This window comes from Capricornis sumatraensis, chromosome 9, assembly GCF_032405125.1.
Source record: "Capricornis sumatraensis isolate serow.1 chromosome 9, serow.2, whole genome shotgun sequence".
NCBI classification, from domain to species: Eukaryota; Metazoa; Chordata; class Mammalia; order Artiodactyla; family Bovidae; genus Capricornis; species Capricornis sumatraensis.
In genome coordinates, this window is record NC_091077.1 from 80,161,745 (window position 1) to 80,175,412 (window position 13,668).

The 13,668-nt window shown below is 39.1% G+C and overlaps 1 protein-coding gene across 1 annotated transcript in view; it reads left to right on the top strand.

The window, feature by feature from the left end:
* The window catches only part of MSH3 (mutS homolog 3), a 191,455-nt gene that overhangs the window by 7,763 nt on the left and 170,024 nt on the right, over positions 1-13,668 (top strand). Inside the window, exons 3-8 of the mRNA XM_068980294.1 lie at positions 3,543-3,763; positions 5,067-5,273; positions 7,445-7,561; positions 7,953-8,070; positions 9,897-10,042; positions 13,229-13,395. Coding sequence (XP_068836395.1) covers positions 3,543-3,763; positions 5,067-5,273; positions 7,445-7,561; positions 7,953-8,070; positions 9,897-10,042; positions 13,229-13,395 — 976 coding nt within the window. The remainder of the gene's footprint in view (positions 1-3,542; positions 3,764-5,066; positions 5,274-7,444; positions 7,562-7,952; positions 8,071-9,896; positions 10,043-13,228; positions 13,396-13,668) is intronic.

Below are 13,668 nucleotides of genomic sequence, written 5' to 3' on the forward strand. Positions count from 1 at the left end.
GGCTCATTTCATGGCATCTTCAGAAAATGAGTTAGTATAAGTGAAGTTTTAAATATAGGAGCAGAATATAGAGGTTGCTAAGGTTTGTTTGGGTCCTGTTAACTTAAAACAGTAAAAACAACCCAATTATTTTACCAGCAAAATGGCTTTATCTGGGGGGCAGCAGAAAATACAGGACATGCAGCTATAGCAAATAGCATGCAAGTTTGGCAAAGCTAAGGAGGGAAAACTTTTTATAAAGGAGAAGGGGAAGTTGGGAGTGTTTGTTATAAACAGAAAGTTGATTAGAGGAAATTGGGAGTTCAGAATATAGAGGGTTTTCTTTGTCTGAGTTGTGACAGTCTCTCATTGGTTGAACTGTTGTCAGGCTAGGAGAAAATCTTCCTCCTCCTGGTAGTATTAAAGTAGTATCACTTCTGTAGGGGATGCAAGGTAAGTCTCTTCTTGTTGGGATCTGTACTGACACTGTGTGTGCAAGAGAGCTCCCCCTGCTGGCCTCCCAATTCCATTTTCCTTTTAATTTTCATAGTATACTGTACTCACCTGCAGAGACCTGGGTTTGATCCCTGGGTTGGGAAGATCCCCTGGAGAAGGGAACGGCTACCCACTCCAGTGTTCTGGCCTGGAGAATCCCATGGACTATACAGTTGCAAAGAGTCGGACACGACTGAGTGATTTTCACACACACACTGTACTCAGGGGCTTCCTTGGTGGCTCAGATGGTATAGAATCCACTTGTCAGTGCAGGAGACACACAAGATGTGGGTTTGATTGCTCGGTCCGGAAGAGCCTCTGGGGAAGGGAATGGCAACCCACTTGCATATTCTTGCCTGGAGAATTCCATGGACAGAGGAATCCAGCAGGCTGCAGTCCATGGGGTTACAAGGAGTCAGACATGACTAAGCATGCGCACACACACTGTACTCAGTTTTTGACCAGTCAGGTGTTTCACAGTGGTTACAGTCTTCCTCAAGGCCTAATGGAGGAACTGGGGCCTATATCTATGTCTCCTCTGAGGCATAAGGGTTTTATAGCTCTTGGGGGCTTTTTATTTGAGAGGGCTTCCATTTAGTTTTTTCCCTTGAGGGCCTTATAAGGTGTAAAGATCTCTCTTAGATATCTGTGAGAAAGGCAATGAAAGATTGTGGCTTTCCTCTGTAAGCTTCATTCTTCCCACAGATAAACATGTTCATATTTCCTCCTGGTTTTCTTTTAGATGGCTCAAGATATGATGGCCCTAGGAGCATTAGGAAAAAATTATAACTTTGCGTCATTTCTTATGTACCAGTTCTTTCCCTTATTTTATAGTTCAGGAGTCATAATGGCTTGATGTAAATGAATAAGGGTGGATGTCTTCTTCTCCTGTCTCTTGAGCGGAGGTATACCCATAAAAGACATTCTAGCCTAAGGATGAAAGATAGCTACACAGAAAAAGGAAAGAACAAATTTTAAGAGATGTGGAAGGGTGGCAGAGAGATTATACAGAAAAACTGGTTCAATCCAGGATCATATCTGAACCAACATAACCTTTCTGAGTTGAGTATAACTCAGGGATGGAGCTTCATGAGGGAATCTTCTCGGCATGATGAGAGTGGAGTAAGGGGCTGGGGAAGGATGGAAGGAAGAGGAAATGGGAAAGTCAGCCATCAAGGAGTCTAACCACATGCATGCTAAGGCCTTGCTGTAGATTCAGCCAAACAGACCCTGAAGTTTGTGGAAATCAGGCCATAAACATGGAATTTTTGAAATATGAACTTTACTTAAAACATAAATAATGTGAAGAAAAGAACAGAATATTCAGTAGTCAGAAGAGTCCCTGGCTCCTTCACTGCAGTTTTTAACACTTCATTTTCAGATACTATTTTTTTATATAAGTACAGTTCTAAGACTTATACCCTACCCCCACCCTGGGAAAGTGTTCTTGTATAGATAGGAGAAAAGTTCTTATATAAAAACTTACAGTAGATATCTTTGAAGAGTGATTCAAGTATACGTCCTGGAAAGGGGAGAATAATCGTAAATAAGGTGAATATATACATTTGAAAAGAGATTTCAAATATACATTTTTCTAGCTATAAGGTTAACAGGAGACAGGATAAAGTATATACCTAAAAAGAGGTTTGGAGATGAATATGAGACAATTTAAACTTTTAGAAATAAGTGCAGCACAACTCTTGTCCTCAGAGTATTTTGCTTTAATGGAAAAGGTAAGAGATAATAAATGCAGTCCCATTTCTTTATTTTTAAAAGTTAACTGCCGAATTTTATTGCTCTTAGGGGCAAAAAAATGTACTCTGGCATTTATTATTATAAATACCCAATATGTGAATAGTATCCCTTACTTTATGGATTGCTTGCTTCTTAATAATAACTAATTGGCAGAGTGTGATATGGGCTGTAGAAAGATGTGCTTTTGTTATTGGAACATAGAGGAAAGAAAATATGACTTTTAACTGGGAGAATTAGCAGAGTTTCTTGGAAAAAGTAGTTTTGAGATCGGTCTTGATAAAGTGAGTACAATTTGACATGTGGAAATTGGGGTCCAGGGCATTTCAGGGAGAATTGCATGAGCAAAGCTGTGGAGGCGGGAAGGTCAGTGTCCTGGGGGTTGGTTTTCAGGTTTCCCTGGTGAATTCTGGTTTCATTATCTTTAGGACTTTGCTACAGGCTCTTCAGTTTCCCTAGTCAATAGTCTTCTGTGCTCCTGCCTGGAGGGAGAGCTCTGGCTCGCGGTGTTCTGAGAGCTGATGAGAAGAGGCTGGTTTCTCCACGTGCAGTAAACCTATATTCCATTATTCTTATGGCGCAGGCACAGTACTGCGCCTCACCTGTGCCTGTTTTGCTTTTTTCAGAGAAATTGCCAGTCTTCTGAGAGAGGTGGAGGACAGCTATCCTTGAGCTTGGAGGGGGGTAGAGGTATAAGGATTTAATTTTTGAACCAGTCCTATTTATTTGATTTTACTTTATTTACTTATTAAACTATTTTATATGGGAGTATGGCCAATTAACAATGTTGTGATAGTTTTAGGTGAGCAGCGAATTGACTCAGCTATACATGTACATGTATCCATTCTCCCCCAAGCTCCCCTCCCATTCACAGTCCTCTTTGTTTTAGAACCTCCCATTTTTCCACATCCAGAGCTACTCTTGCTGTGATTCTCGACCCATTTCATTTTTGTTGTGAATAGGATTGATTCTTGGTTTTATATATTACTGACTTAGGATTTAGCTTTCAGGTGTACTAAATTGGTTATTGGTCATCCATTTTTCCTTCTAGCTTCAGATACTTTGTTTGCGGTTGTCACCTCTTCTTCTTTCTGCCCTATTGCAGTTTTTAATAAGGTTTCAGGACCAAGTGAAATTAGATGTGTGTTTCATTATGCCATCTTCACCCTGAACGCAAGATTTCTTCATTTCTTTATCACATTATAGTTAGATTCTTGCCTTAAGTGAGAAGCTCCTTCTGTAAAAATCGTATGCTGATTATGAATTGACATACTGACTTAAAATACTGTTGTTATATTTTCATCTGATTTGCTAAGAGCCCAAGAAACATCTGAGGACCAGGACTGTTTTAAAGTCTCTGGAAAAACTGAAAGAATTCTGCTGCGATTCTGCCCTTCCTCAAAATAGAGTCCAGACAGAACCTCTTCAGAAGAAGTTTGCAGTTCTGCCAAAATGTACTGATTTTGAGGATATCGATCTTCTACGTGCAAAGAATGCTGTTTCTTCTGAAGATTCCAAATCCCAAACTAGCCAAAAGGTATGTGACTCATATGGATGGATATGCAGTTACTTAAAATGGTAGGTTCTCAAGTGCCATTAGGTTCTGTGGGTTTACCTGGGGCAGGGGTTCCCAAACCTGGGTGATCATCTAAATCAGCTGAGGGAGCTTCTGCTTCTTAGTTTTTTTTTTTTAATTCCTGGAGATTCTGATTTACTATTAAGGCAGGATAGATTGGTTTTATTAAAACAACACAAACGAAAACCTCCCAGCTGATTCTGATATACAGCCTAGGTTATGAGTCACTAATTTGGGAGGGAATTCTTTATTAATAATTAATAGAAGCACAGTTTCTTATAGTCCTCCTTATAGTTTCCATGAGTCTAAAATATCATGGTAAATAATTTATAGAGATGTTTTGAGGTTTTTAGTTGAAAGCTTGGCTGATATAATAAATAGAAAAGTTAACTAAATACATGGGTTCCTTACTTCTTCTACTGTTTTGTGACTATCAGTGTTTTTCACCATTACAAAATCAAGGAATTTAACTCTTGATCCATCACTGAAATCTATAACTCAGAATAGTGGTGAAGCCCAGCTTTAAATGAGATCACCTTACTGTAATAATTTCGTATGGTGACAATTGGTTACTGGACTTGTGGTCGTTTCATAATATATTTGATTGTCAGATCACCGTGTTGCACACCTGGAACTAACATGATACTGTGTGTCAACTGTATGTCAACTAAAAACAAAAGAATCACCTGGAGAACAGAACTTTGCAAAAAAAATCTGTAATCAGAACCCTTTCTCAGAATCATGTTTATTTGGTGTTCATGAAAAACTGGACTTGGTTATCATTTAAAAGCTCTCATTTTAATGTGTAGCCATGGTTGAGAGCTACTGAGTTAAAGAAATAGTTCTTTACTTTTTTTTTTTGAATCATTTAAATCTAATGAAACTATGGATTCTTTACTCAGAAGAATACTCAGACCAACACAATTTTGTATCTGATTTTCAGAAGTTCCCACTCCTTTCTGCAAAGTCTGGATTCATGAACTAGTCAAAAAAAAAGTAAATGAAATTGTTTTATTTTAGGCTTTCAAAATTTGTTTAAGATACTAAGTAGTTGTTTACTTTGGCTCAATTTTTTAAAGTCATTTACTTTGAAAGAATTCCAAATGTGCAAGAAAATTTGCCTAAATGTACAATATACTCCTGTAAACCTTTCACCTGGATTCACCAATTATTAGCTTTGTGCCAAATTTACATTCTCTCTTTCTCTCTCGAACTATTATTATGGTTAATACTTTTTAAACTATAAAAGTCTTTTGGTTGCCAGGATAAGACATTCAGCCATTTTGGACCATCACAAAGGAGTTATGAAAACCTACAGAAAACTTCTGATTCTAAACCATCTAACAAACGGACTAAAAGCATCTACACACCCTTAGAATTACAATACTTAGAAATGAAGCAGCAGCAGAAAGATGCAATTTTGTGTGTGGAATGTGGATATAAGTATAGATTCTTTGGGGAAGATGCCGAGGTAAGTTATTTTCATAGGCATTATTTCGTGATTTTCTTGTCCAGCCTTAAATATTTTCCAGTGTTTTTACTTCGCTTTCTGACCTTATGAAAAAGCTAATGTAATCAGTTGCCTTTTAAAAATGCTTTCACTTAAGTGAAGTTAAAGTTGCTCAGTCATGTCTGACTTTTTGCAACCCCATGGACTATAGAGTCAATGGAATTCTCCAGGCCAGAATACTGGAGTGGGTAGCCGTGCCCTTCTCCAGGGGATCTTCCCAACCCAGGAATTGAAAAGGGGTCTCTGGAATTGCAGGTGGATTCTTTATCCCTGAGCCACCAGAGAAGCCCCATTTAAAGCTTTCATTTGAAGTAAACACTACATATAAACAGAAGCAAGCTTGGTGGATGCTACATTTGTGGAGAAGGAAGTGAGTGGTTCTGATTGGAATGTTCACACTTATTCTCCATGGTGCTTACCTAGTGTCTTTCATCCATCAAAAGTTGATTGTGGATGAACCAAATAGTAGGTGAATGAATCATAGTCATGTGAGTATTCCTAATGAAGACTCACACCAAAAAAAACTGAGATGTATGAAATTCTTCTCTTTACCTTTACTTTGGGGCTTCCCTGGTAGCTCAGAGGTTAAAGCATCTGCCTGCAATGCGGGAGACCCGGGTTCGATCCCTGGGTTGGGAAGATTCCCCTGGAGAAGGAAATGGCAACCCACTCCAGTATTCTTGCCTGGAGAATCCCATGGACAGAGGAGCCTGGTGGGCTACAGTCCACGGGGTCGCAAAGAGTCGGACACGACTGAGCGACTTCACTTTCACTTTCACTTTACCTTTACTTTATGAATTTTCTTAGCCAGGAGCATAGTTGCATCTTAAATGATGGGCACATTAACTCTGCTAGCCTTCCAACCGGAGAAGGCAATGGCGACCCATTCCAGTACTCTTGCCTGGAAAATCCCATGGACGGCGGAGCCTGGTAGGCTGCAGTCCATGGGGTCGCTGAGTCGGACACGACTGAGCGACTTCACTTTCACTTTTCACTTTCATGCACTGGAAAAGGAAATGGCAACCCACTCCAGTGTTCTTGCCTGGAGAATCCCAGGGATGGGGGAGCCTGATGGGCTGCCGTCTGTGGGGTCGCACAGAGTCGGACACGACTGAAGCGACTCAGCAGCAGCAGCAGCCTTCCAGCAGGTGTGTGAAGTCTTACAGGTCTCTGTATATCAGTCATTTTGCTATCTTAGTCTAAGTTGTGTTGCTGTTTGTTGAGATGCAAAAGCTTCTTATTGCAGAGGAGCATGGGCTCTTGTCAAGCAGGCTTCAGTAGTTGCAGCACGCGGACTCACTAGTTGTGACCTCTGGGCGCTAGAGCATAGGCTCAGTAGTTGTGGTGCGTGGGCGTAGCTGCCCCATGGCATGTGGAATCTTCCCAGACCAGGGATCAAACCCAGGTCCCCTGCGTTGGCAGGAGGACCTCAGCCACTGGACCACCAGGAAAGTCTGCCATGATGCTGCTTAGAAAAAAGTAGGGAATCAGATGGTGCTACGTGTTTCCACGTTCCTGTCACTCGTGCGTCATTGATTAGCTAACCAGACCAGGGGGTTTTCTTTGCGCTTTCTCAAAGATGCCCTCTGTCCAGGGAGGTTTATCATTTATGTATACTGTGCAATATCTCCTAATTTTCAATTATTTGCATGTGCTAAGTAGCAGATTCTTATTCCATTACACTCTCATGGCTCTCTGTTTTGCACAGGGAAAGGTTCAGCACTTTAAGGTTTTGACCAAGGAGCCTGGTAGGCTACAGTCCATGGGGTCGCAGAGTCAGACTCGACTGAGCCACTTCGCTAATCCCTGATAATCGCTAGTAAGGCCATAAAAGAAAACGTGTCATATTTTTCCAAGTTGTTCATAGATATAGATGTTGGCCTTTAATTTAGGCCATGGACACTGTTAAAATAAAGATGAAACCATAGGCTTCTGCACAGGGAATGTCTTTTAAACATTTTATTGACCTACCACATAGATAGCTGCTGCTGCTGTGCTGCTAAGTCACTTCAGTCCTGTGCACAAATCCTAAATATATACCTTGATGGATTTTTAACAAAGTGAACAAATACCACACAGGGAATCTTTAAATAGAAATTTACTGATATATATTAAAAAAAAATTTTTTTTAGATTGCAGCCCGGGAGCTCAATATCTATTGCCATTTAGATCACAACTTTATGACAGCAAGCATACCTACTCACCGACTGTTTGTTCACGTACGCCGCCTTGTGGCCAAAGGATATAAGGTCAGCTTTGGCTTCAATTTGTGGGCAAAGGGGGTTGAAGTCTCTGCTGGGAGAGGGAGGCGTTTCTAAGGTGGGAGGCTGAAATTGGTTTTGGAATTGGGCATTTTGGAGAAATTAAAGTTTGTCATAATTATTAGGACTTTATTTTCATGAGTTTTTAACATATTAGATATTTAGGGTAAAAAACTTTTTCAACTGTGTGTTGGAGTGTTTCTTAGTGATTTATCCCCACTTGTAAGGTCCTGTGTTAACTTATTACTGAAACTTAGGTCCTACATCTGGATGTTGTGGACTAGTTTGTTATTTTAAATGTTTCAGAATTAAACTTCTAAACTCTAGAAATAATGTCGTCTTAACAAATTTTCCATCGTATTTATTACTTTTGTTGAAGGTGGGAGTTGTGAAGCAAACTGAAACAGCTGCTTTAAAGGCCATTGGAGACAACAAAAGTTCACTCTTTTCCCGGAAACTGACTGCTCTTTATACAAAATCTACGCTTATTGGAGAAGATATCCTTTTTGAGTAGGAATTTTTTTCTTAAATGTTACAAGGCCTTTGTTTTAAATAACATTTTTAAAAACTGTTATTTGATTGGGTACTTTTTAAAAAAATAAACTTTGTATTTTGTATTGGGATATAGCTGATTAACAGTGTTGTGGTAGTTTCAAGTGAACAGCCAAGGGACTTAGCCATATATATATATGTGTGTTCATTCTCTGCCAAACTCTCCTCCGATCCAGGCTGCCACATAACACAGAGCTGAGTTCCAGGGGTACTATACAATAGGTCCTCGTTGGTTATCCATTTTAGATATAGCAGTCTGTACATGTCCATTCCAAACTATGATTGGGTACATTTTTGATGAGATGAGGCAGTATGGTTACTTGGACCTTTGATTAGTATGATAACTGAAGAGAGAAGGGTTGGTTTTGGCTAAAAAGAGGCATTTTTCAAATGCCGCAGTTACAGAAGAGGTCATCATATTTTAAGAGAAAAAAAGAGAGCCTGGTAAATGATGACAGCAAGTCAGCAACTGATGTGAAATTACATCTTCCCCAGGCTTGTGTCGTTCGTGGTTAGTTGCTTGGGCTTACAAACTCCTGTACATCTTCCTAAGTGAGACCTACGAAATAACTTACTAACTTCACAATGTGAAAACTACAAAGTTAACACACAGTTAACTGCTTATAAAAGATGATAGTAGGTCATCTTCATTAATTGTCAGTGTCATAAGAATTTTACTACTTTTGAAAATGGATTGTAAGCTTTCTCACTTTGTAAGAATCTTCAGTATATACGGTGATTGCCCCTCAGTTTTTGGTCATTTATCAATTCAGTGAGTTACTTGAAACCAAATGATTTTAACAGCAGAGTCATAAAATTTTGTCAACTTAAAAAAACAAGTAATTACATATAAAATATGATAAGGAAGCACTTTGTTTATTGTGGGGTGGGGTCAGGTCTCAGAATAAAAGAATGTAGGGATAAAGTCTTAAATGACACTGTGTAACAGTAGTATTTCTGTTATGATTTATTACAGATCTGCTTATTTAGATCTGCTTATTTAGAGTCCTATGTAGCTTCTACCCACATTCTGAAAGCTGTTTTGTTCTTTTAATACCATGAATAGGGAACAGTTATCACTCAGAATGGACCCCAAACTATTAACAACTCTGTATTGTTCTAAGCTGATCAGGCTGTAAGAACTTGGTAATTCTGTTGTTTCTTTTGCCCAAACTTGAGTCTTTTTTTAAAGCCTGCTTCTAAAACAGCACCGCTTCCCGCTTCTCTTTTACTGTCTCATCAGCTGATGCCCAAAGCGGATGTTCCCAGGCTTACCATGTCCAGAGACAGCTTTCATCCCTGATAATTTATTTAATGGACTTATTACACACACACACACACACACAAATATGTTTCTGTTTTCTTTTTTTGTTTGCTCACATTTTAAAAAATATTCTCTTGCTGTGTCTGAGAGTTGTTAGGCACTTAAGCAGGGGGAAGTAATTTACACTATTTTAGTTTATTTGTGCTGTGATTTGTAGAATTAAACTTTATGGGATTGTTAAGGATTCAAGGATTATGTTTGGGCTTCCATAGGATCTGAGGTATATTCCAGGTCTTTTGGAAGTGAGAGGATAATAGTTGTCTGTTCTCATGAATCTTACATCTTAGGGAAGATACTGCCTTGTAACTATAATCAGAATAAATCAGAAGAATGAATGCTGTATGGAAGATTTTATATAGAGCAAAAATATCCAGGAAAATAAACTATTATTTTAAGGAGGAAAAGCTCATGGGACTGTAGCATTTGTTTTTCCTTAATAATTATTACATGTGAATCCTCTGGTCAAGCTGGATGATGCTGTAAATGTCGATGAGGTAATGACTGATACTTCTACCAGCTATCTTCTGTGTATCTGTGAAAACAAAGAAAACGTTAAAGACAAAAAAAAGGGGAACGTTTCCATTGGAATTGTGGTAAGTACTTTGTAGGTGAAGAACAAATGATATGTTCATGGTATCTTTAAATATGAGTAATGATGTATGGTTTATGAGACTATCTGATGGGTTGTGTCTTCAAGTAATTGTACTAGAAAAGCATTTCCCTGCTGGTTTTATATGTTAAAATATAAATTTTCTTACGTGACTGTTCGGCACTCTGTGCTTTGGAGGGATCCGGGTAGTTTTCTGTCCATGTGCTCTAGTAGTTTACGGCTGAAGACAGGCACAGTGATGGGCATGTCTGCAAACAGTGTTCAGATAGCAGAATGAAACGTTTAAGTCAACACATGCATGGATGACAAAGGCTTTTACAAATTTCCTCTAGATTTGAAGTTAAAGGCAAACAATTATGGGTTTGTCATGGTTAGTTTTAGAGGAAAGGGTAGTTAAGGGTTATAACTGGCCAATTCAAAACTCTGTTTTCAGTAAACATTAGGAATATTTATAACCGGTCTTCCAGGTGAGTATAGTTTGTGAATCATAGTTTTATTGATCTTGCCTTCTGGCAGTTTATGAACAGATCTGCCCATTTAGAGACCTATTTGGACTCTAAATCTTAGACTTAAGTGCCTCTTGGAACTACTATTAGACTCCATTGTTCTGTTAAGCAGAAGCAGGACTCCTTGCCTAAGTAATAACACATGCTGTTTATATTTTTGAACTTTTGCAACCAGCTACAATATCAGTAAAAATTCCTACAGCCCAGTTGTCTCCAAAATACCTTTTGATACCTCATTTTGGCTGCAAAACTTGGTACTAACTTTGATGTTTGCTTAATAATAAGCCATTCTCTCTGGGAGTTAGCAATACTGTTGGGGACTCTAAATGATTTTTTTTTTAATCCTTGAGAAGCACTTTTTATCTAGCTGCAGGCAATTGAACCTATCTACAAATAGTAAAGTTATTTGCTTTTAAGTTTTAACAGATGTAATGTGCTATTTACTTGGAACTCAGTCTGAGGAGCAGAGCTGATTGTATATACAACTCCTATTTCGTGCTTTTAGAAATACTCTTTGGCATATTGCCAAAGTGAACATAGTATATAAACTGGCATGTGAAAGAAATGAGAATTGATAGTTTCCATCTCAGTCATTTTCTTGGGACTTACTCTTTTTTTTTTTAACTTTGTATTCTGCATTGGGTATAGCTGTGTTGTGATCATTTCCAGTGGACAGTAGAGAGCCTCAGCCATACATGTACGCATGTCTATTCTCTCTCAAACTTCCCTCCCACCCAGGCTGCCAGAAACACAGCAGAGCTCCATGTGCCATGCCCAGCTCTTCACTGGATGAGGCCCTCACATTCAGTGTGGCTGAAATGGAGCTCCTCTTCCTGTACCCTCCTCTTGCTGGGTTTTTCCCTGTTGTGATGGGTGTCACTTGTTGCCCAGTCACTACCTAGGAGTCATCCTTTGGATACTGGTAGTTAGTCTGAAATCAAAGGCTTTACTGTTGCAGCATCAATGCAATCAGACGCTCTATCTATAGACTGCCTGTGGGCTTATCAGTGTCACATATCACACAGAGTAGTAGGCGTTGCAGGGTTTATGATATAGACCGTTTCTCTGATTAAAATAGCAAAGAGGAATTTGGCCAATACACTTATTACTTGAACTCCTGGAAATAGCTTTTGTACAAGTTTGGTTGTAGATTGGGAGATAAACCCAACTGTAGATTGGGTTGTAGATTGGGAGTAGTTTGTATGCTAATGTACTTATAGTTCAGTTATGTGGCCACTAGAGAAGGCCTATGGGCTAGAATTAAGGAACTTCCTTGAGCCAAGAATGAGTGATAAAAAAAAAGTCAAGAAAAAAATGCATACATCAAAAATTACCAGTGTGATGTGAGACAGCCCCCCAGGTTAGAAAATATAACACCATTCACAGAAGGGCCCCTTGGCTCCAGAGGTAACCAAAATCCAGACTTTAAGATAATTCCCTTGCTTTTTGATCCAATTTTACCACCTTAAGCAGTGTATTCATATAAATATGTTGTATTTACTCCTTTTGGGTCTTGCTTCTATGTTTACCATTTTGTACAAGAGATTTATTTCCATGTGTTACCATAGTAGTTCTTTTGTTGCGACATTGTATTTCATTTTACAGTTTATTCATTCTTCTGTTAAGGGACAAGTGGATTCCTCCCAGTTTTTGCTTCTACAAAGTATACACTATAGACATTTTTGTATTAATGCATGGCTTCTGATATGCACGTGCCTGAGTTTCTTAGCTCAGGGGAGAAATTGCTGAGTTACAGGATATTTTTACAGGATGTTTTCAACTTTCCTAGAAAATGCCAGACTGTTTTTCGAAGACGTTGTCAGTTGACTTTCCACCAGCTGTGTTTGAGTGTAGGGAGGTTATTTTTCCTCCTGTTCACTCATGCAGTCTGTAGCTGGCCCCGTGCCTTTCTTAATTATCAGTAATGAGTAGGAGTGTGACTTTTGGAGTCAGACTATGTGAATCTTGCCTCCACCACTGTATCGCCTCTCCACCTATGAGTAAATGACTTAATTTTTTTCTTCTTTTCCAAACTGTAATCTTTTCCAGGTTTTCTTTGCTGTTATTGGCTTGGGGTGATGCAAGTGGCTTTCAGTTCTCATGGTTATTTCCCTGGATAGACTGTGCACATGGGGTTTAGTCAGAGTTTGTTATATTCAATTTTGTTTTTTGCAAAAAATGCACTTTTTATTTATTCATTTTATATAACAAAATAGTAACTTCTCCTTTGGGGGCCAGGGTGCTAGGAGCATATCACTTGTTACTTTTAGCAATAACATCTGCTATATGTATAGCACTTTACAGCTTACAAAGTGTTCATTTGTTTTCTGATTTGACCCTTCCAGTGACTTTGTGAGGGAAGTAACCTGGCTGATTCCCACTTACAGAGGAGGGCCCTGAGGCCCAGGAGGGTTTGGTGACTTGTTATTGTCGCTTCATCTTTTGTTGTATATCCAGGATTTGGCTGGACTCAGGATGTCGATAGCATAGTTTAAATATTGGTGAATCTGACTTCTTATGTAAGAGTCTTGGAAAGCAGACAGGTTTTCAAACACTTTAGAAATTCAAGTACATGCTCTTTACTATTTCCGTGTTTATTAATCCTGTGCCATAGTTACAATGGGGAAAGATATATTTTCTGTGCTGTATGTTTTTGTCTTTAGGGAGTACAGCCCGCCACAGGTGAGGTTGTGTTCGACAGTTTCCAGGACTCGGCTTCCCGTTCAGAGCTCGAAACTCGGATACTGTGCCTGCAGCCGGTGGAGCTGCTGCTTCCGTCAGACCTGTCGGAGCAAACAGAGGCGCTCATCCACAGGGTCACGGCTGTGAGGTGAGCTGGCACATTGCTGGAAAATAATGTGGATTCTGAAACCTAGATCTGATTCCCAAGTGAATGGGTATCAAAGTCGTTAAAAATTGTTGTTATGTATAAAAATATTTCATCATAGTAGTAGAAATTTCAAAAATCAGAAACAGAATTACCCATAATGTCACCTTAATGTAGGCTTTTAGAAGTTTCTCTTTTTAAAGGGGTTTGTGATATTTAATGGTATTATTTGATAAGGAAAGAAGAAGTGAAGTCGCTCAGTCTTGTCAAACTCTC